This window comes from Bacillus rossius (genome assembly GCF_032445375.1).
Source record: "Bacillus rossius redtenbacheri isolate Brsri chromosome 9 unlocalized genomic scaffold, Brsri_v3 Brsri_v3_scf9_1, whole genome shotgun sequence".
Taxonomy (NCBI): domain Eukaryota; kingdom Metazoa; phylum Arthropoda; class Insecta; order Phasmatodea; family Bacillidae; genus Bacillus; species Bacillus rossius.
In genome coordinates this window covers 20,798,659-20,823,804 of record NW_026962012.1, presented here as the reverse complement: position 1 = coordinate 20,823,804, position 25,146 = coordinate 20,798,659, and the positions used below count along the sequence as shown (strand labels likewise).

Below are 25,146 nucleotides of genomic sequence, written 5' to 3'. Positions count from 1 at the left end.
TGGATTAATCGGCGGACTTGTACTTTCGAGGCCGGGCCACGCGGTGTCCTGGTCAGCAGGAAACCTGGACTCTGTGCTGTTTTCTGTGTGCGTCCTGAGTGTACGTGTCGGCGGAAATAAAACTCAATATTCACCAGACTCGTTGCACTTAATTCTCGACCACGAGTTTCCCAGCACAGAGACGGAGGTGTGACCCCACGAGCAGTGACATAGCGTGCCCGCCGCTGAGAGCGGGCCGGTGAGTGCTAGCTCCACACGGGTCACGTCACGGTAACCGGGTCCACGTGGTGGCGCCCGAGGTGTGCACGTACGCCGGTCCGAAACCCCCCATCAACAACAGAACAGTTCTTCAATTTATGTTGTGTGATGGTGTATGTGTTTATAAAACTGATACCTAATTTTACATATCAGGATTTTTCCAAAATAGTTTTTTTCATGCTTTTAAATAAAACAGATTAAAATTTCAATTTTTTTAATGTGAGGCACTTTATTAACGGGGATGGCGAGTTGACATAAAATAAAATTAAGAGAACTTTTTTTTGCTTGTAAAATGCAGCTTTTTATATTTGATTCGACTTTGCACAAATAGTTAGTATTCGCTTTGCACTTCAATTCGCAATGAAAATTTAACATTCGCACATGCCATACTTTCACCAATGCTGGTTAACAGGTTCAAACATGGATTGTTTCACTTCTCTTCTAGCTGTTAATCTCATTACCTTGCTGTCATATTTCAGATATAAGCATCAAAGTAATTACATTAATTTTACCAATCAAATTCTTTCATCCAAATATAATTATATCATGAAATTTAAATTTAAGAGTCTGACAAACAATTGCAGAAGTAATAAACTCACCTATGGAAGACTTCTGTACAATTAAGAATATTTATTTTTATGCAATTAACAGTTGCATAAACATTGATCTTAAAGTACTATTTAATGTTATTTAAACATATATAGTAAACCACTTAAAATGTAAATAAAAAATGTTTAAAATGTTTTATAACTATGAAACTTAAAAAATACTTCCTTATTTTGTAGTACAGTAATTTACATTAAAAAGTTTACTCAAATTTTTTTTAAAGATCTTAATATTTAAAAAAAAAAGATTAGATGTACGAAAGATAATGAATCACCCAATCATAAAAATTAAAATAAAAATTACGTAACTAGGCACATAACAAATAAAAAATTCAAAAATTAAATCTAAATACATAACAACCAAACTTACACATGAAACAGGGAACAGTACCTCGGCGATGGAGCAGTTCATTTTAGACTCGATGAGAGCCGGAGCGCGGTAAGTCTGCGGGGGCAGTTTGGGAACACACACGGCCCCTCGCGACATGACCACACAGTCCTGGCCGGCCGAGTCGTACTCCACCAGGCCACAGCAGCCCAGGAACTCCAGCATCTCCGCCAGGTTCTCGAACGCCAACAGCTCCATCAGTCTGGCCACCGGCAACTGCGAGAACAACACCTCACACCTTAACCTTACAGCTCTACAACACTCTACAACACTCACACACTCTCACAGTCACAGCCACTCCATCACACGACCAGCAGGCTATACCTACAGACCTCATCGATAATGGCTATTGTTTAGTGTTTACGTATCACCACTTGGCAGCCATAAACCTTCATCTGCACTCCTATGGCTAATATATCAGAGTCCTGCTCTTTAGGGTATTAACTCCTTAAATCCAACAATGTGAACAGACACTGATGGTATTCCCAATTTCATGATAAAGGATGCTGTCTTCTTCTTGTTCCTCTCTTGCACTGTCTTTAATAACAGCATTGATAATGGGATAAAGCTAAGGTCATTCCCATACATATAAAAGGTAGCAAGTTGAATGTAAGTATTAAATTACGACCAATATCCTATTATCAATTTGTTTAAGTTTTTCATCAAACATTTAAAAGTCTTGAATACAAAATAAATTTAAAAAAGACTCTGTTCCCAACGCCGTTTTAGATTTGGTAAAACAACTACTAATTTATTAATATTTACCAACCATATCCATACAGAAGTAACAACACGTCAAGTAGATGCTAATGTTACTCTGATTCAGCTAAGGGCTTTGATACAGTCGATCAACACATTTTACTAACCAAATTGGTTAACTTTGGTTTGGGTGACCAATACCTACACTGGTTTTTAAGCTATTTGCATAAAATAAGTTTTTGTGTTTCAGTAAAAAAAAATGTCATCTCTAGACAGGTCCATTCTATTGATTTTGAATAGCAACTTGAAAATGGAAAAAACTATTATAAACTTGAATTGTTAAAGATTTTAGTATCTTACTTAATTCTGAGTAATTTTTTAATCTTCAAACATAATTACTTAAATTTGATTATAGTAAAAAGCTCAGCATCATTACGTATATTATTTAAAATAAATTTAATGCTGATTCCATTTTGTGTGTTGTATAGCTCTGGTTGGATTTAAACTTGATTATGGACCTATAATTTGGAATTGCATTCATAATATGGATATTGGTAAACTTATAAAGTGCAAAAATACAGTACACTCCCTATTTAACGCGGTTGTCGGGGGACATAACTTTTACCCGCGTTGTTGTATAACCGCGATGTTTCGATGTGACCAAGGTCAAAAGGCATAAAACACCGCCTGTGTTCTAATAGGTCGGCAAGCACGCACAGTATAGACGGCCCGCCTTTGTGCGGACTTTGCATCCGCAGTTTTCACTAAACGCGGGTGAGAAAATAAAAATAATAAATTTTAAAGATAAATAGTAAATGTTGAATATTTTTTTTCCGCATGCCGCGCACAGTTTGTCGCACGGCCTACGAGCGCGCCACACGCCGCCATACACACGTGCGGCACACAAGCTGCTGCCAGTCTCGTGGTGTCAGCCACAGTATCTGCTTCGTCTGAGTGTCCGTAACAAAGTAAGGGCAGTGTGTGCGGTTACACACGATTCTGTGGTCAAAGTCTTCTAAATAGAAAGGCCATAGTAATACTTCAAACCGAATATGAATCGCAAAGTACCGAGTTTGATTGACAAAATAAAAATTCTAGATTTACGTACTTACAGATAGCGTGTCTTTTGCAGAAGTATGCAGCAGATACGTGAAAAACGATTCTAGCATTCGTACAATATAAAATAAAGAATCGTCTATCGTGTAAAGTGGTTAAACTTTGTTATCCATGCTTACATTAAATTATAAATGGTCACATGTGGGATACAAAAATTGCACCAAAATAATTTTAGCGCAATCAGTGGCGCCGTATTAAAAAGTCTGTTAAACGTTGTCTTTACTTATTCCATCAAACGCTGTGTCGAGTTGCTGAGTGTGTGTGGCTCCGATCGGCAAGTGTTATATTCCCTAGCCTCTGGTTAAAGGTCGGGAGGCCGCTACACATAAACATATCCGGGGCTTGTTTACTACCTCACGGCAAAAGTGGTACAGTATGGTTCACGTAAGTATTGGTCCACTGGGAATTCCTCGGCAAAGATTAAAAATACGCTAGCTGATTTACTTTACTATTTAATGTTAAAACATTATACCAAAGTAAAAAGATGAACGTGTATAATACAACGAATAAAATTACGTCTGTAGGTTCAAGTTATAACAAAACATTTATATGTCTCCGCTTGTCAACACACGTGAACACGAGAAGTGTGCCGACGGAAATGAGTGAACTACTCAAGGTCACCAGACTTCCCCCCTTTCGGCTTAATCGCCCCTCTCATCACTGGCGCTTATATTCCACTCCTCCCGTCTACCCGGGTGTCTTGGTCGCATATTCTCGGCTCGCCTCTCCCCTCCCAGCGCTTGCCGTCAACCAAACCTATCCAAAATCAATCCCCAGCCGAGTCACGCTGGATAATGTCGCTGGACGGTGGGCTTTATCGGGTCCCCTGTCCGATGCTTTATTTGTGGGTTAAAAAAAATGTTAAGAACTAGTGTTTCAGAAAATAACACTGGGCTGGATTGGACCATAATTTTAAAACACTACAAGATAGAGGAATAATGTACGGAAATATCTTGTTTAGAATTTCACTGCGGACATTTTCTACGCCTAGGCTTTTTTCTGCCCGATGCTTAGTTTGTGAGTTACAACGCAAAATTATCCTAATCGGCTGTCAACCATTTATTCCATTGTTATTACAGTAGAACCTCGTTAATCCGTGACGCGCTAATTCGGGAATCGGATAATCCAGGACGATTTAAAAGTGCAGAAAAAAAAAGAGAAGTAAAAATTGTCAGCGCTTAAAATTAACGGCACGCGGGCCGGCCGCCGGCAAACACTGCAAGCCTTCGCATAGGCCGCCAAACTCTGCAACGCTGTTTGTACCGACCCTTTGTGCCGCCCCCTTTTCAGCTGTCACATTTGTCACTCTTTAAACTTGAGGGGGATGTCATGACTTCTGCTTCCCGTCTCCCTTTGTTTGTTTCCACCCGCCAACGCACGGCAGGCGCCTGGCGAGTGACGTGTCTGGCTGGCTGGCATTCGGCTGGACGAAGTGGGATGAGTGGGATGGGGGGGGGGGGGGGGGGAGGGGGGCGCTACCCAAAATTTATGTGTGCAAGTTCAGCACGATCTTATCTTTCTCTCTTCGGCTGTTGTAAATGACCGTGAACTAATGGCTAGGCAGTGCCGTATTTTTTTAAGCCGAGACTGATTCGAAGACGGCCCTTACTGTGAACGGATTATCCGGGTTTATTACTTTTTTTTTTACAGGATTTTAATTATCCGGGCATCGGCGGGTCCCAATTAACACGAATAATGGAGAGTTTACTATTTTTTATCCATCTGCTGCCAAGGCGCAGTAAGCCTCGGTAGATGTTACGTCACATGACCTTGGCCTTAACCCAGCTGCACGCCGGTGTCTGAGAAGCTTGACAAGACCTTCCGGGCTTTTAATCGCTAGTCCGTGAAATTCTGTAATCCGTGATTATCTCGGTCCCGACCATCACGAATTAACGAGGTTCTACTATTATTATTATTATTATTCATTTCTGATTGGGGGACATGGTTTGACCCGCGATATACCCGATTCCGCGATCTATCGGGGCGCGGTATACCGGGAGTTTACTGTATTACACAATTTTATAAGCCAACAAATTAAGAATGATATTTATGGTTATTTACAATCCATCCTGGGTTCTCTTTCAACCAGAAGGTTAAATATTGGATGCAATATTTATTGTCATTGTTATAGATATAACCTCAACTGTCATTACATATTGAAAACTACAGAAAATAAATCCATCCTTCAACAGTCTTAAGCAAACTTAGAGGCGGGATGACGTGTTTTAAATCTCACTTACGGAATTATGTGTCTTTATTTTAGGGTAAGGTCACACAAATGTTTTTTCCGTACGCGTACGAACAGTTGGTATTGCATCATTGAATTATAAGAATAGGACTGGCCAAATGGACATGAAAGACATATGAGCTGATAACTGCACTGACTTTTCAAGGTTGCCCACACTGGAATGCACCCTACAGAGTTTCAGTTGCAGATTCAAAACTAGAGAGGGTGGATACATGTAGCAGTCAACATAGTTATGGAAACATTTACACAAATAGGAAACAAATATTAGTGGATGGGCAAAATGGGCAAGTCATTATCACATCGGCAGTAAAGAATATCATTAGGAAAAAATAAAGCAAAAATAATGTGATAAAATTTACAATATTACAAGTTCCTGGATTTAATGATTTAGGATATGCAAAAATAAATAGTATTATTGAGTGCAAATACATGTTTTTATTATATCGAGAAAAAACAATTAAAAAATACTAAAATGAGATTAAATTAACACGTACATACCATTGATAAGGCATTAATGTAAAATAATATCATCCAAGGAATAAAACCAGATTAAATTGAGATGATTTTCAATGGCACAGCAAACACAGCTGGCCTAATAGAGTGACAACAAGACTACACATGTTAGTAGTAGTAGCACGCTCACCTGCACACGCGCCCGGCCCGGGCAGCTGGCCTTGCAGAGGGACAGCAGTGCCCCGGTGCGCACCTGGCAGAAGTAGCGCTGCAGCAGGCAGGCGTTCAGGTAGGAGGTGTGCCGCACCAGCCGGAAGAACCGCACGTAGTTCTGGCTGCTGATTGCTGCGTGCACCCTGAGGGCGAACTGCACCTCGGGCGAGCGCAGCACCTCCGGCCGCACTTGCTTCAGGTCCCTGCAACCACCCCCTTGCTCACCGCTCTCGCTGCGACTGGCTGCGGCTGGCTGAGACTTGCTGAGACTAACTGCGACTATCTGCGACTAGCTGCGACTAGCTGCGACTGGCTGCGACTGGCTGCGACTATCTGCGACTGGCGGCGACTGGCTGCGACTATCTGCGACTATCTGCGACTGGCTGCGACTGGCTGCGACTGTCTGCGACTGGCTGCGACTTTTCTCGGGGTATCTCCCACTGGGCTCATACTCTATACCTCGAGCTAAACCCCCCATTTTGCACCTTGTCTTGAGTGGGCGTTCGTGGTTGTTTACGCAAAGGTTTGCATAATCAACTGCGTTCTGTTTTGCTGATTTGGTGTGAATGGGAGCATTGAATTGGAATTGGAATTGAAATTTTCTTGGAGAGAGGTTAAAGGGTATCGGGCACTGCCCCACCTCAAAGTTGGTCCGTGGGTGGCAACGACTGTTGGCTATCAGTCAGCCGGGTTTTTTCTGTGTGCTGCTATAAGACCAACAGCGGCTAAGAGGGCAGCTGGCTTGGGGTGATAGCCCCCCGCTTTAACGCATGCCAGACAGTCAATAGTACTGATTAGACAGTGTGAGCCCGCTGGTTCTACGATGGATCGAAAGCAGTGGCATGAAGATTTGCAAGAGGCAGTTAAACATCCAATAGAAGGAGACTGGTCCGAAAGGAAAACCCTTTTGACGGATTACACTAAGGACAGAGGATTGGACTTGAAGAGAGTGACCATACTGGTTGACAAATTGCTGGATAAGAAAGTAAACTGGGCTAAGGAACCAGTACCAAATTTAACTGAAAGAAAATGGCTGCTATCTGTTGGTCCCATAATATGTGAACAAGACCCTACTATAGTTAAAATGATGATAAGGGAAATCTTCAGGAAAGACAAAACTACGGCTGAGAAGGAAGAATCGACTGAGGAGTTTGTGATAAACCCTAAATGGGATGAACAGGAGGTGCTTTCATGTGCTGAAAAATTAATAATTGAGCTAACCACCTACATGACCACAGAGATATCTAAGGTTAACAAAGCATCTACAAACTATATTCTGCCCAGAGTAACACAGCTAAGAGGCCTATTAGATAAGGTTCTGATAGACAATTCCCGGCTTAACGGAGTGATAAAGGGGATAGAATTAAGTAAAGGCCCTGTGATAAGGAAGACGTATGCGAAAGTAACAAGTGCAGCTGAAATTGGAGGGACTACTCGTCAACAGATCATACCTAAACAGAAGGAGTTGCTGATTGTCCTGCCAAGTGACGAAACTCAAACAAGTGACACCACCAAAAGAGAGATCTTAAAGAACATTGATCCAATAAAGAATGGGCTGAAATTCAAAGGAATAAGGAAAATTTCGAAAGGAGGAATTATAATCGAAGCACAAGACTCCAGCACGATTGAAAAACTGCAAAAAGATGAGAAAATATCTAAACTAGGACTACGTACTGAGCGCCCTACAAAGCAGGGCCCGAAAGTTATTATGTACGACGTGCCTAGGGAGTTCGATAACCCTGATATAGCTGGCACAATATTTGCTCAGAATCTGAGCGCAGATGAAGTCTCACTGGAGGAGTTCAGAGCTGGTTTCATGGTGCGAACAAGACGCGGCAGAAAGGATAATAAAGAAACAGTGCACCTTGTCATTGAATGCACACCTAAAATAAGGAATATCTTGTTAAGCAGAACACATATGTATATTGGTTTCTCTGCATGTAAAATTAGGGATTTTGTGTCAATAACTAGATGTTTCAACTGTCAGAATTATGGACACCCCGCACATAAATGTAAAAGCAAAACTATCTGCTCTATATGTGGACTTGATGGGCATAAATATACAGAATGTAGTAAGAAAAATGAAGGAAATAAGTGTGCAAATTGCAGACGAGAGAATAAACCACACGAGCATAGGGTAGATAGCACTGATTGCCCTGCCTATAAGAGAGCTTACGAAAGAGAAATAGAAAGAACTAATTATGGTGAAATATGAAAATAACATAAAAATAGGGCAACTAAACGCACAACGTTCAGCTGTTGTCAGTGCTGAATTAAATAAGATTGCAGAAAAAATGAAGCTTGATGTGATCTTATTACAAGAACCCTATGTATTACGTGGACAAGTTGCAGGAATCCATGGTTTAATATATGCAATAGGAGATAATCCGAAATCGGCAATTTGGATTAGAAATGAAACTCTAACTACGATGTTACTCTCCGGCATTTCTAATGAACATCATGTTTGCATGATCATGCAGATGAGGATGATGAAAATATACGTTATCTCATCCTATTTTCAATTCTCAGATCCTATTGAAGTACATATTGATAAGCTTAATTCAATATTGGATACAATTGGACATGAAAATATAATAATTGGTGCAGACACAAATGCAAAATCTTCTTTTTGGAATTCACCAGTGAATGACGAAAAAGGTGAGATCATGAACGATTTTATCATGGAAAGAGATCTATATGTTATTAATGATGATCCATTAACAGGAACATATCTATCACCAGCAACTAATACTGAGACTTTCATTGATGTGACATTGACTGATAACAACATGAAAGAAAGAGTCAATGAATGGAAGATTCATTTGGACAGTTCAAGTGACCACAGATTGATGACCTATGAAATCCAATTGCAAAGAACTGAGATGCCTCCCATAATAATAAGTCCACGGTACATACATAAGAACGCGGATTGGAAGAAGTTTGATGAATTAATAACAAGCAAAATAAATGAATTATCACATGAAGAAGATGTATATAACTCCGCAGAAGCACTCGCCATGAGATTAACAATTATATTACAGAATATCTGTGAGCAATGTGTTAGGAAACAAACGAAAATTATTCCTGGAAATCCCTGGTGGGATGTTGAATTAGAAGAAACTAGAAGAGATCTGGAAAGACTAAGAAGAATCATGAAGAGAGCGGCAAATGGATTTTATAAACTTTTAATTTTACAACAGTACAGAATAAGGAGAAAGAAATATAAGAAAGATATTTTATTAAAGAAGAAGGTATACTGGGAAAAACTTGTCCTTAACAAGGGGAATATGGACCCTTGGGGATATGTGTACAAGGTGATGGCTGGCAAAGTACGAAGTTCTTTTGAAATCCCAGGGATGATGATGGCAAATAGACAAATTACTGACATTACAGAAAATTTGGAAACTATTCTACATGATTTACTACCTAATGACAACCCAGATGAAGATACGAATATTCAAAAGATGAAGAGAGAAGCGATGAAAGAACTGCCTGATACAGAAGACACAGTTTCTTTCACCATCCAAGAGCTTGACAAGATCATTAAAGAGTTAAAACCACGAAAAGCACCAGGTAAAGATAATATAACAACTGAGTTAATTTGGCGAGCTTACCCTCGAATCAAGGAAGTACTGTTACATCTGTATAATCTATGCTTATCTTCAGGAACATTTCCAAAAATATGGAAGGAAGGAGTTCTCAAAATCATATACAAGGGAAATGCTAAGGACCCGAAATTAACTAAGTCATACCGGCCTTTAACTATGCTGCCTAACATGGGAAAAATTTATGAGCGGCTCATTAATGCAAGACTAACAGCTTATTTGGAAGTAATACAGGGAATAGATAAACAGCAGTATGGCTTCAGAAGAGGGTATAGTACAGAAAAGGCGCTATACGATGTAAATCAATATATTAAAAACCTACAAGAAAAATATGTGCTTGGAGTGACGATAGATATAGCAGGAGCATTCGACCACGCTTGGTGGCCTCAAGTATTATGGCGCTTAAAGAATCTAAACACACCTAAGAACCTGTATGCTGCCATAAGGGGCTTTCTGCAAGATAGAAAGTGTGAATGTCGATTGGGCCACATAGTTGTGGAAAAGAAGCTCTCCATGGGCTGTCCTCAGGGTTCAGTCCTTGGCCCGCTGCTATGGAATATAATATTTGATGAGCTTCTGAAAATTGAGTTACCAGTAAATAACATTATATATGGCTATGCAGATGATGGCTTGCTCATTATACCCGCTACTTCACGCTACGAATTAGAGCAGACAGCAGAAACTATTCTACGCTCTATCAACACCTGGGCAAGCAGTGTCCGACTTCTTATATCATCTGAAAAAACTGAAGGCGTATTACTAAAGGGAAAATTACATAAAGACAGACCACCTTTAATAAGATTTCAAGAACGAATAGTGAAGATAAAACAAAAAGTTAAGTATCTAGGGGTACAAATCACAACGGGAACAGGATACCAAGAACACATACAAGAAGCATCACAAAAGGCCCTACTGTTAATGCAAAAAATAAGGAGTCATAAACCTACAAATGTAGGATTGAGCACTAATACTATGACAACACTGTACAATGGAGTATACCTGGGCATACTTACCTATGCTTGCTCAGTCTGGTATGAACTACTACGCAATTCACATGTAAGAAGAAGGTTAAACTCATCCCAACGAACAGCTCTAATTGCTGTAACAAAAAGCTACAGAACTACGTCTTTAGAAGCACTGCAGGTTATCGCTGGAGCCTTACCTATAGACCTACTAATACAAGAAAGAGCAAAAGTTGTGATATTAAAGATGAACAAGGAATACACTGCTTCAAAATATCGCAGAATTCACATAGAAAATATTGAAATCTGGCAAGAAAGGTGGCGAAACTCTGACAAGGGAAGGCATACACACAATATATTCCCTTCAATAGAAGAACGGATGAAATTTTCATGGATAAGTACTGACCACTACACTTCACAATTCCTAACAGGTCACGGGAATTTTAAACACAAATTAAACTCTTTTAACTTAGTGGAAAGCCCTATGTGCCCTGTGTGCATGGAAGAAGACACAGTAGAGCATGTTCTAAATGATTGCGTTAAAATAGAAGACATACGAAACAAGTACACAAGGAAGATGGCTATGGAGGATGTTGATATTGAGGATATTAATCAAATTGTGAGAGATAAGAAGACTTATGACATATGGAGAAATTACACCTTTGAAGTATCCAAGAGACTGGAGCGTTTCGATAGTTGGATGCACGAACAATCTCTGATGGAAGATCTGCTTTCTGATACGGAATAACTAATTACAGAAAAATAAAATAACTCTTTGAATCTCCTACACAAGTTTCTTTGGCTGTTCTTCTTGTGTATAGTGTAATCGAACAGCCGGAATATTATATCAAATTAGATAAATGAACTGAAAAGAATTAATTAAGAATAAGAGAATTAAAAATATACACCAGATCTCTCTTTGAAAATAAAAATAAGAATTATGACAGAATAACGCCCTGGAAACCTGTATAAGCAAGCTAAAAGGATATGAATTATTATATAATATAAACTGTATTATATTATATAATATATATATATGTGTGTTAAAAATATAATCATGTGTGCAATAAATATAAATAAACTACTCTTGCAAACCTTATAAAAAGGATTATATCCAGAGTAGTCTTTAAGTAAACATACATAATCTATAATATGATTATTTTCTATAAAGATACAAGATAATCTGGCTGCGACTAGCTGCGACTATCTGCGACTTGCTGCGACTAGCTGCGACTAGCTGCGAATTGCTGCGACTATCTGCGACTATCTGCGACTGGCGGCGACTGGCTGCGACTATCTGCGACTATCTGCGACTGGCTGCGACTGGCTGCGACTGGCGGTGACTGGCTGCGACTATCTGCGACTGGCTGCGACTATCTGCGACTTGCTGCGACTAGCTGCGACTAGCTGCGACTATCTGCGACTGGCTGCGACTGGCTGTGACTAACTGCGACTATCTGCGACTGGCGGCGACTGGCTGCGACTATCTGCGACTATCTGCGACTGGCTGCGACTGGCTGCGACTGGCTGCGACTAGCTGCGACTATCTGCGACTAGCTGCGAATTGCTGCGACTATCTGCGACTGGCTGCGACTGGCTGCGACTGGCGGCGACTATCTGCGACTGGCTGCGACTGGCTGCGACTATCTGCGACTGGCTGCGACTGGCTGCGACTATCTGCGACTATCTGCGACTGGCTGCGACTGGCGGTGACTGGCTGCGACTATCTGCGACTATCTGCGACTATCTGCGACTGGCGGTGACTGGCTGCGACTAGCTGCGACTATCTGCGACTTGCTGCGACTATCTGCGACTGGCTGCGACTGGCTGCGACTATCTGCGACTATCTGCGACTGGCTGCGACTGGCTGCGACTGGCTGCGACTGGCGGTGACTGGCTGCGACTATCTGCGACTATCTGCGACTGGCGGTGACTGGCTGCGACTATCTGCGACTGGCTGCGACTAGCTGCGACTAGCTGCGACTATCTGCGACTTGCTGCGACTAGCTGCGACTAGCTGCGAATTGCTGCGACTGGCTGCGACTGGCTGCGACTATCTGCGACTGGCTGCGACTGGCTGCGACTATCTGCGACTGGCTGCGACTATCTGCGACTTGCTGCGACTAGCTGCGAATTGCTGCGACTATCTGCGACTGGCTGCGACTGGCTGCGACTGGCTGCGACTGGCTGCGACTGGCTGCGACTGGCTGCGACTGGCTGCGACTAGCTGCGACTATCTGCGACTATCTGCGACTAGCTGCGACTAGCTGCGACTATCTGCGACTAGCTGCGACTATCTGCGACTATCTGCGACTAGCTGCGACTATCTGCGACTATCTGCGACTAGCTGCGACTAGCTGCGACTAGCTGCGACTAGCTGCGACTAGCTGGAACATCCAAAAAAATTTTCTCTACGGGACTTGAATCACTCTAAGCGCTAACTGTGGGATGGTTTCGTTAACCTTTTTATAGTTTTTGATTTTCTTCATCCATGCCAAATGTAACCTAAGAGTAATTTCCTAATTATGGCCAGCTCATACTTTAAATGGTGTAATTTTAATATAGTTTAGTATAATTTAATGAATTTAATATATTTGTCAATCATTTCACTGAAGAATATAATTTTAATATATTTGTCAATACCTATAAGTAAATTAAATTACCATTTTAACCTGTTTGTGATATTCATGTTATGTTGTTTTATATTTACTTAACTAATAGTACAATAAACATAGAGGCACTTATATTTAGATGGAATCACTTTTGTATTATTGTACCTTTTGAAATAGAAAAAAAAAACAGTCTCCCAAAGTCATTTCAAGGGAACATTTAAGTTACACAAGAAAAGAAGAAAGGATGCGTAGCACAGACGCTGGCATTCCTGCTAACGTTCTAATTCACTTTGTAAGGGAATCATATTTATTTTCTATTGTAAAACTATAATGAGCAAAAAAAATTAATCAAAATGTTTATTTTAATATCATGGAAAAAATTTATTTAAAAATGCGTTGTGACTGCTAAAGTGAATATATTTGCTATACGATACGACTAGATAGGAAGTAAATGGAAAACAAAGACTTTGAATCCCCATTAGTAGAGCCAAGATTTTATAGTGTTAAAATAGCAAATATCATTCAAAATAGTGGCATTTGCACTGATATAGATAGAAGCAATCATGTTCTAGGGGTCCAATGGGGGATAACGGATGAAGAGGCAGTTCCCGTGGTTTAGCTGAGCTGCAGGAATAAAGAGAGAAGCCAGTATGTTCTAGAGACGAGGTGGGAAACGAGAGAGGAAGTCGGTCACCAGAGGAAGTTGCCGTCGTTGAGGTTGAGCAGCACCGTGTAGGCACGGAACTCCGGCTCGCAGACACAGGGCTCCCCCTTCAGCGCTGCGTCTCCGTACATGTACTTGAGCGTCTGCAAGCACTTGGTCAGGTTCTCAGTGTTGATCTTCTGGTCGAAGACGGCCGGGTCCTCCGCGACCAGCTGCTCCGCGCAGTGGATGTGGAATCTCGCGCACTGCTCCATCAGAGCGATGCAGCTGCGGTCGCTCAGCTCCTGTTGCGTGATGTCCTGCGCAAGCACACCACACTCGGTGCATTACTGTGCTGCTCTCAAGCCAAACACACTGTCATATCTGATATAAAAGTACTGTATTAAAGTATCACAGCTAGGCCAACTACGGAAGTGTCACGTATGAAGGCTCACAAGGCTCAACACCGCCACGCTCTAGGCCAACGGGGCAGGTCCACTCCGACTGACATAGACACAGCCAACAATGACGACACCTGCCAGACATGCAGCGAAAGTCTCGCAACGACTGACCAATCAGGAAGAGAGAGATGCCTGATGTGGCGGTGCTCCACCTCGTTCCACGGGCCACGACTCAGCCACTGTGACCGGGTGTCTACGCCCGTAACAGCCTCTCTGGTGCACTGAAGCTGTTACGACGTGCCACCACGGCAATGGACGGAAGGACCGTGCCATTAGAGCCACACCTCAAGCACGGTGGCCGTGTGTACCCGTGGACTGCGAGGCTCACGGCCCGTGCACTAGGCACGCCTCAGTGTCACTCTTAGGTTTGAGCTCTTTGATTCCCACTGGATTCTGGACAACTCAGTAGCTGCAAAGCAAAACTGTGTGGTTTAGTGAATAAAGTAAAGATACAATACCGGTACATAGTAACATAAACAATATTTCTTTGTTTTATTTTAACCCTAAAATATCATGGAAATTATTTATTTAAACTTCCTGACATGCTTTAAAATTATTTTCATAAATAGTGTTGTGATACATCAAGTAGTTCCCATTTTAACAAGTGCTTAGCTTAGCTTAGCTACATTGCAATATAGTGTGGATGGTCGATTGGGTTAGGTTAGCTACATTTAAAATACAATTAAATAGTGTGGACTATAAGTTATGTAATGTTTGCTACATAATAAAATACTGTAAAATTGTTAGGTTAGATTCGTTACATTAAAAATACTATAAAATATAATAAGAAATAAATTCTGGTTAAACTAGTTACCTTTAAAATTTCCAGTTACTAACATGATTCAACAGTATTTTTTATGTAGACAGCACAACTCCAACTATCTGTTCTTACAATTTAATGCTAGTTTAAATATACCAAAACCTAACAAGTTGTTAAAACTGTAAACTATGTACTTGTATTAAAATGCTTTAGAGAATAATTAGAAAAAATGTGAGTAACAAAAAAATTTAAATTTTTATGGAGATCCAGTTCTCCTTCAGAATTACATTGTAATACATTTTTGTGTATGTAAATGTCTGTGAATCGCTAACATGACTTGAAACAAACACACATGTTGTATGATAGTTGGGCGCCAGTTGCGGTGTTTCTACGTGTGTGTACACCTACAGAGATATATATTTATATTTATGTATGTATTTATTTATTTATTTATTTATATATATCTGTTTTGTTTTAACATTTATCCCATTAACTTGTTTAGAAATCTGTTTGCCCAACTTGGAAACTGTTAGCAAATGTACTACGTAATAAACACAATAATATTCTTGTTATAAATATGAATCTTTCGAAACCCATCCAAAGAATTATTGAAATAATAATTTTAAAATATCAAATCATTATTCTTTCAACCATTGTTCTATATTTTGAAATGGCTCATTAAACAAAATATTTGCAATTATCTTTGTTTATAGTGTACAATGGATGACCCATTGAAACTGAGTGACGATACTAGTATGTTCAGTTTAAAGATTACGAAACAGTCACATGATTCTACACATGATAATTAGATAAAATATTCTCGACACAGTTCAGGGGAGGGCAACTGCAATAACTCCGTTCTTCGAGGACCTCTGGTCTGGACCACAGCCGGTTCAGGATGTGCTGCAACTCTCGCTGTGGAAGAAAGTCCAGAACTACGACCCAGCAGAACTACTGATGACGGCGACTCAGCTTGGCTCCGCACAGGATTGGTTGAAAATTCTTTCAAATGTGTGTGTCTCGCCAGTGTAGACAGGAATGGCAGCTGTATAGTCTCGCAGCACAATGGCGGATATTCGCCCGACGCGGTAGTGTAAATGACTGTGAAACACGACTCCCCATGGTCCGTATGGTAAGAACCCGGACTTCCTCGACTTGACACTTGCAAAGCTACATAAATGCGCGGGCCCGCCCTACACCCAGAGGACATCTTCTCAATCCGAGGCCCAACACTTGAGTAATTGTTCTTTCAAAATAGCCGGCCAGAGAGCATCTAGGCTAGGAAGAATGACTAGACAACCTCGCTTCCTACTTGATGAGAGAGTTAATATTCCAAAACTATAGCTAACGAGTCCAGTGAAGCGAAATCAGTAATAAATAGAATAATAAATCTTAAATAAATATTCAGCAAAGAAGAATAGAATCCCAAACATGAATATCAACTCATATGCTATGGAAATAGCCTGGGTCGTCGCACTATGCACAAGTACTTAAATACATGAAAGAAAAATATAATTATTCTTATTTAAATGAAAAAGTAAACATATAACTAAGACATAAATAAGTGTAAACATGTAAACATGTATCAATGTTTACAACATGCTGACAACTGAGTTTTTTTTAGAAAACAAGTTGGATTTAAAAAAATGCCCTTAGTAGCTTAGTTAAGCAATATTAGTACATAATGAAATATAAAAATTTTAAAATTTTCAAAATATTATTGCTTAAAAATCCATCATCGTCTTGAAGTACTTCTTTTAATAATGCTAATAAAGGCTAATTTCACCACAGCTATGTTAAACCTTTAGTAATTAAGCTTAGCTTAAAGTTACCTTCTAATTTTAAGCGTAGCTTAAAAGTTTTAATTTCACCGTACAATGGCCTACCGACTGCTAGCTCGGCCGCCTCTTGTCACACTATACGTGTGTAGCCTTCGGGGAATCGCAACACCACAGTTCATCCAGGCAGACACTCCCAACTCTCACCTAGGTACAGTTTTACTATTGCTAAATTAGCTAATTAAGTTCACAACTGTTATTAACAGATAAGCAAAAAAATATAAATAATTTTATTGCGAACTTGTATTTTCCCATTTGAAAAACAATTAATTTCTTACCTTTTACTGGACCCAAAACCATTTCTAAACTCTTGAGTTAGACTGGTCAAAGAAACAAGCAAACAACCTTACTCTGTTCCAAAGCACATGCAGCTGTGATAACCAAAACAACAGTAATTAATCTTAAAATTACTGAAGAAAAATTAGTCAACATTACTTCGGAGACCAACCGGATCACACTGCACCCCAGTACTTGAACCACGCCCCTCCAGGGTGCAGGTATGCCAGCACGGAGGAAACGCGAAGGTCCGCTCGGCACCCCAGTCGCACTAGTGCCGGCCAAGCGCAGGCCACGATACCTTCCTGATGCTGCGCGTGCGGTCCCACAGGAAGTGGAACCAGTCGTAGGGGTTGGCGTCGCGGTCCCGGGAGTCGACCACGTGGGCCAGCAGGTAGCGCATGGTGCGCTGCAGCACTGGAGCAGGTCTCAGCTCGTGACACAGCGTGTCGTCCTGGTCGGCCGAACTGCGCGAGTACTGCTTCACGGCGCGCTCGTGGTCCATCCGCACTTCCTGCGAGACACGCACAGGCCTGCCTAGCAGCTGCTGCAGGACCCAGGCACAGCGAGCAAGGAGCAACGAGGAGGGCCCATGACGGCCTGCGAGTCTGCAAACTAAACAACCCTCAAACCTATGGTCGTCGAACAGACAGATGATGTGTGCCACTTTTAGATATTTTAATGGCACTAATATTTTATTTTTTTTAATTTAATGTGTTTATATTTTTATCTTGTATTAATTCTCATGGGGTTTATTTTTATTTTTTAATCAAATTTTAAAAGTTTAAAGAATCTTCATTTTGTATTTTCTCCACAACTCCATATTTCTAAACCTCTCTCTCTGGCACCACACATGTAAGCCCGTGCAACTTGTCACACGCACGGCGTGCCTGGTGTATCGCACTGTGCTGGCCCATGCATCCTCATTTCCATCGCACTGCGCGCTGCACGGCTGCACAGACTAGCGTGCACTGCAGCGCCGTCTCGCCCAGCCACTCTGGCATGACGGGGGCGTGTATCCCCTCCTTCCTGGCGGTGGGGCCTAACTGGGCCCAGTTGCATCCCCCCCCCTCCCCGGGCCGGTTACTGCGCGTTGTTCCTGCTCTCTGTCCGGCCTCCTCTTCCGTCACCACACTTTGTTTGAATATTAGTTTTTAATTGACGATAAAGAGCACAATAATTGTACGAATGTTTTGTGTCTCTAGTTATTCAAAACCCTTGGCACGCAATCATAAAAACATAACGGTAGTTTGGTTGGACACGAGAGACGCCATGTTAGGCCAGCGGAGCCCTGAGCTCGTCATCACCGGCCGAGAGCAGACGCGTCAGCACCCCGGGGACCTCGTCGCTTGTGTTCACTGATTCACGATGTATACAAGAGTGTGTAACTTCTTAATAAACCTATATGTATGATTGAATTATGTTCCTTTCTTCTTGTGCCCGTGTATAATCTCTACTGTACGGCAGTGTGTGGGACGCCCTGAGAGGCCATTGCGTTAATCCTTTGTGCCGCAAATTTGAAATAATTGGCTTAAATTTATTTATTTTTACCTAAATTCCCTAATTTAAACTTTGTTAGCCCATTGTTCATCCTGATCAAATATTTCCTACTAGAGTCCCGCTACGTTTTCCCAGCGCCACAACTGATAGCCTTGTGTCATTTTGCCAAGCAAGTATTGGCCATCATTTTTCTTCCCGCCTCAGGCCAAGAACGCAACCAGTAACAGTGTCACACTTCGTGACTGAGAGTGCTTTTCTCAACGTCCTCCCAGAGCAGCCCTCTTCCTAGAGCCCAGCTTAGGTTAGCAGCTCCAGTCATGCCCCGTTCTATGTTCCAGGGCTGTCGGGCATGTATCGGCACTCGCCCTAACACTTTTTTCACGAGCCAGCAGCTTTTCCACGAACTCCACCCAGAGCACTGACCGGGACTTGAACCTCTGCTCCCGGCGAACCTAACTCAAGGTCTTCTCGCTGGCCGGCGAAAGGCCTGCCTCCACCATCTCCGCGAACTCTAGCGGCCACCACACCTCTCTCCAGCTCCCAGTTGGTCCCATAAGGGCCAGGCTTACGCCAGTCCTTCTTGCAGGACATGCCCCCACGGAGCGCGCTGCTGTCGGAGCGCAAGTGACCTCCGATGCCCCTTAAGTCAGGCCACCACCCACTTATATTAATTCTTTTCTTTTGATTGGCGGAGCGAGGGCCTTGCCCGCTACCTCGAGCCAATCAGAGGCCAGTTCCCCCACTTCCTGGGCCTCCGGGTCCCTAACACAAGTTCTTAACTACACGCAACCCTACGGATTGATCGGTTCGTCCTTCTGTCGTCACCGTGGTCACATCTCTCTGGTGCTTTGCACACGACTTTATTCAGAAGCAGTCTCGCCGCGACTTACCTTAAGGGATGTAATCCCTAGTTCGGAAGTTATCCCTAGTTTTTTTTTCTAGATTGCTAGTCGTTTTAGTTAGTTCTGATGAGTAGGTAATTTCGTAGCATGACTCGCGCATGGCTACCGCGAGCGCTAGTGCTTCTTCCGAGGAGTGATTTTCATCATTCCACCCCCAGAGTGGTAAGTGGGAAATTCAATGCCCTTTCACCCATAGCTGGCTCTCTACTTCACTTTCACCCTGACTTCTCGACTCCTGTGGCTTGTGTGCCATTGTGCACTTGTTGTGTGGGCATGCGCCCATTATTGCTTATATATGTTGTTTAAAAATGCAAACTGGGAGGCTACATTTTTTTTATTATATCGCTTTGCAATGCCTAATTGTTTTTAACTTTTTGATTATTTGAAGTATAATGAAATTATTATTATCTTAAGTATCAATTTGTAAGAAATAATTGTTTTTGTATAAAAATAATTTTTTTGTTAAAATATATTTATGTCTTTGTTAAACTTTGTGGATTTAAAAGAAAAACATATGGACTTCAAAAGACTTTAAACATCATAAATTAATTTTTCCTTTTGTTTATATTAATATTGTGGTAAAGATTAATTATTGAGTTATTGCACTTAAGTGCAGGAAAGTGTAACATTTTAAGTTTCTCATCTCTAAATTTTGTCATATCTATGGTCATCTTCCTATTGAAAAGGAAAAGGTAATACTTTTTTTTCTGTTTTTGTCAGCCATGATGTAGACTTCAAAATTTTTGTGCTCATCAAGTATCCATCGACATCCATGTCGAAAGTTGTGTATTTACTACCGCATTAGGTGAGTTTTACTGCCTTTTCCCCGGGAATCATGGTTTTATAATTATTTATGGGATAGTTTTATTTTTTGTTGTTAAAAACTTGTTTAGCGGTCCGGGTGTTGGCGACCTCTCGCTGCCCCATGCCTGAGGCGTGATCCATAAGCTTCGCCCATATTCTGGGCACCCAAGGGCTTGTCCCGTGGTTCTACGGCGATGGGAGCCGCCAACAAAATCCCAGGAAAGTTTTCGACGACTAAATCCTAAGCATGCAGCATGGGTAGTTAACCTGTTTCGGCCACGCGTATCTTCTTGCAATTTCATCGAATATTTCATCCAACTACCCCTTTGGCATCGAAATCAACATTTAATTAATGAGTAGTATTTTAATGATAATATTTTAATACTTTCTGTATCTTAAATTTACGTAATTATTTGGTAATGTAACTAAGTAATAATTGTGTAAGGGGCCCCATTATTGTTTTGACTGTACGAATACTCAACTAATACTCTTTTATTATCTTGTTTAAATAAATATGTTTTGTTATGGCTGACCCGATATCAGTATGTATTTTATGTTGCAATTACCTAACCTTTTTATTTAATTTCTTATTTATATAAATTCTTAACAGGTTATCAACTTTTGTTCGGTAGTTTTCCCAGTCGGCATATTTCCTCTCTACTTGTTATTTATTTGAAAACAACAAAGCAATCCTATGGAACATAAGATCCCGGAGTCTTCCGTCGTAATTTACCTTGGTGAGGTTTAGCAAACCGAAACAAGAGTAAATTACCGGCAGAAAGATGGTAGCAGAGCGTGGTTGTTTTGGTATTTTGTTTTTTTTTTTTTTTTTTTTTTTTAAGTTTCAATATTTTTCTTGTTATGGATAAATCGTAAATTTTTTTTTTTGAGTAAATTAACGAATTTTAAGTTTTCATAGTTTTAACTTTTATATAATTTCTAATCTATCATTTTGAAGTACAGTTTTAACTATTTAATTTAATGGTAATTATTGTTTGATAATTTTTTTATGGCAATCTATTATTTTTTTTATTTTAAAGTGTTTTCCTTATAAGGTACTTTATGAAGTTAGTATTGTCCAAGAGATTTCTTTGATTTCTTATTTTTCTCTCATTGGTTTTAATCTTGAAGTTTTAATTTTCAGTTTCTAAGGTGTTTTGTCTTCAGTGACATTTAATCTGCAAGAGATCTAAACTTTTGTTTTAATGTGTGAGTCTTTCTTAAAATAAACAAATTTTCTATTTACAGTTTCTGGCTATATTTGAATCAGTGTGGTTATTGGTCCTGTTGTTTACACCAGTTGTGTTGTCTTTATCATGTAGTTTACAGGTTATTTGGGTAGGTTATTAAGTATTCCTTTTAAGTATAATTTGTGGTCTTCAGTTTAAGTGTGCATTGTATAGGAGCTGCAGCCTAACTTTATGTACTACTGTTGGCGTTGTTTTGTTATTTGGGTCTTTGACTCAGTTGATCGTGGACTGATCACCCACGTGTCCTAGTCTTTGAGTCCCTCGTAACTTTTGTACTCGAGTCATAAATAAAAAATAAATAAATAAATAAAAAACCATGGTACTAGTTTTTAAGTTGTTGCAACATTAATTTTTTTAATATATTATTTCTGGGGAACAAGTTTGGTTATAGGGTTTTCTTAGTTTGAATTTTTTATGTTCAAGTAATCATGTGGTTATTAGTTGGTATTTGGGGTATGTATTTTCGTACACGTTATTTTTTTTATCATCTTCATGTTTTGTTTTCATGAGTTTTTCGTGTCGTTCATTACACGTAATTTAAGGTTTGGTGTAACAACTAGATTAATTTCAACACTGATTTTTTTTGTTTTGTTTAATCATGTAAGATTGAGGTTATGTTTGGTAATTGTCGTTGAATTTTGTCATAAATCTGTTTTAGGGTTTTAACCTTTTATTCCTGTTAATCTATAAAATTGTCGTCGTTTTTCATTTCATTTTTTGCATATTATTTATTAATATAATTTTAAAAGGTATTTGAATAAAATATTGTTGCAAGTTTTGTTCGTGAGAATTGTTTGCATATTATTTCTCGTTTTCATAATATTTCAATGTTTATAATCTTATTTTGCAGATTGCCATATGTTGAAAAGTCTGTGGTTTATTCAATGAATTTTTAATTGATGATGTTTTGTTTACTTTTCGTGTATCACCAATTGGGGCACGTTTTTCATAAACTAACCATGATAGGTATATTTTCTTGGCTTGTTGCCATCGTTTAATAAGTTCTTTTTTTTTATCAGGTGGTTTTAATCATTTTAATGTTGTTTTCTTAGCTAATGTTGTGTTACAGGTCATCTTGGGTATGTATTTTATCTAGTTTCTTTCCAGAGGCATTTTGTCGTTTTCTTCATATGTTCATTTAATGTGTGTGTTATAACTTTTCATTGCACGATTTAATAATTGAGGTTATGAAGTTGTTTTATAAGTATTTAATCTGCAGTATCTTTGAATCAAGTATTTGAGTAACATTTTGTCGTAAGTTGTGTTGGATCATTATTAAAAATTTTTCCTCTTGAGCCTATTAATATTTTTGTCTTCATTTAATTTCATTATTTTACATTTGTTTTGTTTTAATTATTTTGTTTCAGTGAGATGCAGTAAAAGGTCAGTGGTTTTCTTCTGTTTAAATATTGTCGTTTCCCTTTTGAATCTTTTCTTTAAGCACTATTATAAAAGTTTTATAGTTTTAATGTATGTATGTAATTTTCTATTCTGGGAGTAAGTGACTTCCAGACGACATTAGATTTTGTTTTTAATTGTTTTGTTGACTTTGGTCAAGTTTAGCCAGTGAGCAAAGTTGTTTTTTTTTTAGGCAGGTCCTCTGAGCCAGAGCCATGAGCCAGTGCCAAGTCCTGTTTAGAAGTGTTTAGGCTTCACCAGCACTTTTCATTTTTTGCAGGCCTCAGTCATTTTTTTTATCAAACCATATATCGGCCATGGAAGATCCAATCACTCATTTTTAATTATAGTTTAAATTTAGGTTAATATATTTGGTGATTTTATTTGTTTTTAAATAATAATTAATTTTTTTGAGTGCTAACCTTGATTTATTGCTTTTCTATTTTGTTTGTCTAACTAGTGTCATCTTTCAAAAATAACATTTTAATAAATCTGTTTTGTTTCTTGTCTTGTAATCCAAAACATATACTTTTTTGAAAATTCTGTTTTGTAGGTTATGTGTGTGTTAGTTCATGTGGGGATGTGGTGTGTTGTGTAGGTGTTGTGTGTCTTGTAGATCTTTCCACACGACACAGCTATTGCACATGTTTTCCACACATTACACAGTGTAGTTTCATCAACCTAATCAGTCTTCAATTTCTTGCAGGTTTGTTTTGTTTTGAACTTAGATACTGTTCTTGTTTTGCTTTGTGTAATAGGTTTGTTGCTGTATGACAAACTCTCCTGTGGGGTGTCTGCTGCATGGAGTTTGCTAGGGTGGTTGCAGCTTCGGCTCGGTGTTGCTGCGACTCACCGTTACAGCCATCTCTGGTGAATTTCGTGTAGTGGAGTTCTGCTTGGTGAGACTGTCGTATAGTGGCACATTCTTCATTGTAAGGTATGGTTTCTACTTTGATTTCTTCTCATAACATTTTCTTTGATTAGTTACAGGCAGTTAGTTTTATTCACTTCCCTTTTGCTGAATCTTAAATTAGTTCATATTATATTCTGTGTTAGTGGTCAAGCTTGCTTTTGCAGGTGCTAAATTATTTCTTGAGTGTCTAAGGTATGGGACTTAGTCATTTACCTTTGGACGACCGTTTTCTCATTTTTTATTTTTTCAATTTTGTGTTGTCGCTGAATAAGCATTTTAGAGATTTTTGTTTTCTTTTTTTTTTTGTGGCTCATATTTCTTTCATATTTGATCAGTATTGTCAATGTAAGTTTTGTTAAACTTTGAGTAGGTATTCTTCTATTTGAAAATTTTTTTAAATTTTATCATGATGTGTTGTTTGAACTGCAGGGTTCAGAGCGGTATCTTAAGATCAGGATCTAAGTGACCAGGATTTAAGTAGGGGTAAAGAAACCAATTTTTTTGTAATAAGCAGTTTTCTTAATATGGAGGAGGTAAGGATTTCCCACTATTATGAATAAGCCGACGTGCATTTTATATGAGGTATGGTCCTCTTTTGTTGTAGTATGTACTGGCGGTCCTGAGTATTTGTACCACCCTTCTCTCCTGTTTTGTTTCTTCGATTACACACTCATTTTCTTCGTCCTTTCGTATTTTGATATTCGTCTTCGTCTTCGTTCTTCTTTGGCTTTGAGATTTTTCTCTCGTAGGTATGTGATCATCCTACGTTTAGCTAATTTATGTCGATTCCGAGACAAATTTTTTTTGGCTCACTTGTGTGAGCATTTAAGTATTTTTAATGTGAAGGGGTGAGTAGTCCCCATTTTGATGTAGAGGTGTATATTCCTCATGGTGCATTGTCTGTTGTTTCATCTCTGTTTACTTGAGAATAGCAGAAAATTCATCCTGTGATTCTCCAAAAATCCTTAATAGGAAGAGTACTTTTACTCATACTTTTCGCAAAACAAAATCAAGGTCTACCATAATCTGGTTGACAAAAACATATTCGTGGTCATTCGTTTCCACCACTAACTCCGTCATTACCACTTGTTCGTCACTCATTGTGATTTCATTGGTTCTTTCTTTAAGATGTTTGATTCGGTAAGTCAAACTTATTTTTAGCTACCATACAACTCCCAAAGGTTAATGGTAACATTAACTACCTAATGTTTTCAAACATTACTAATCTATCTCTTAATACGT

At 39.6% G+C, this 25,146-nt stretch overlaps 1 protein-coding gene across 7 annotated transcripts in view; it reads right to left on the bottom strand.

The window, feature by feature from the left end:
- Window positions 1–25,146, bottom strand: part of LOC134542659 (germinal-center associated nuclear protein) — a 147,017-nt gene that overhangs the window by 77,545 nt on the left and 44,326 nt on the right. For all 7 annotated transcript variants that reach the window (XM_063387079.1, XM_063387077.1, XM_063387078.1 and 4 more), the window contains exons 7-10: window positions 17,439–17,651; window positions 13,854–14,122; window positions 5,958–6,183; window positions 1,255–1,467 (exon numbers count right to left, since the gene is read on the bottom strand). In XM_063387079.1, coding sequence (XP_063243149.1) covers window positions 1,255–1,467; window positions 5,958–6,183; window positions 13,854–14,122; window positions 17,439–17,651 — 921 coding nt within the window. The remainder of the gene's footprint in view (window positions 1–1,254; window positions 1,468–5,957; window positions 6,184–13,853; window positions 14,123–17,438; window positions 17,652–25,146) is intronic.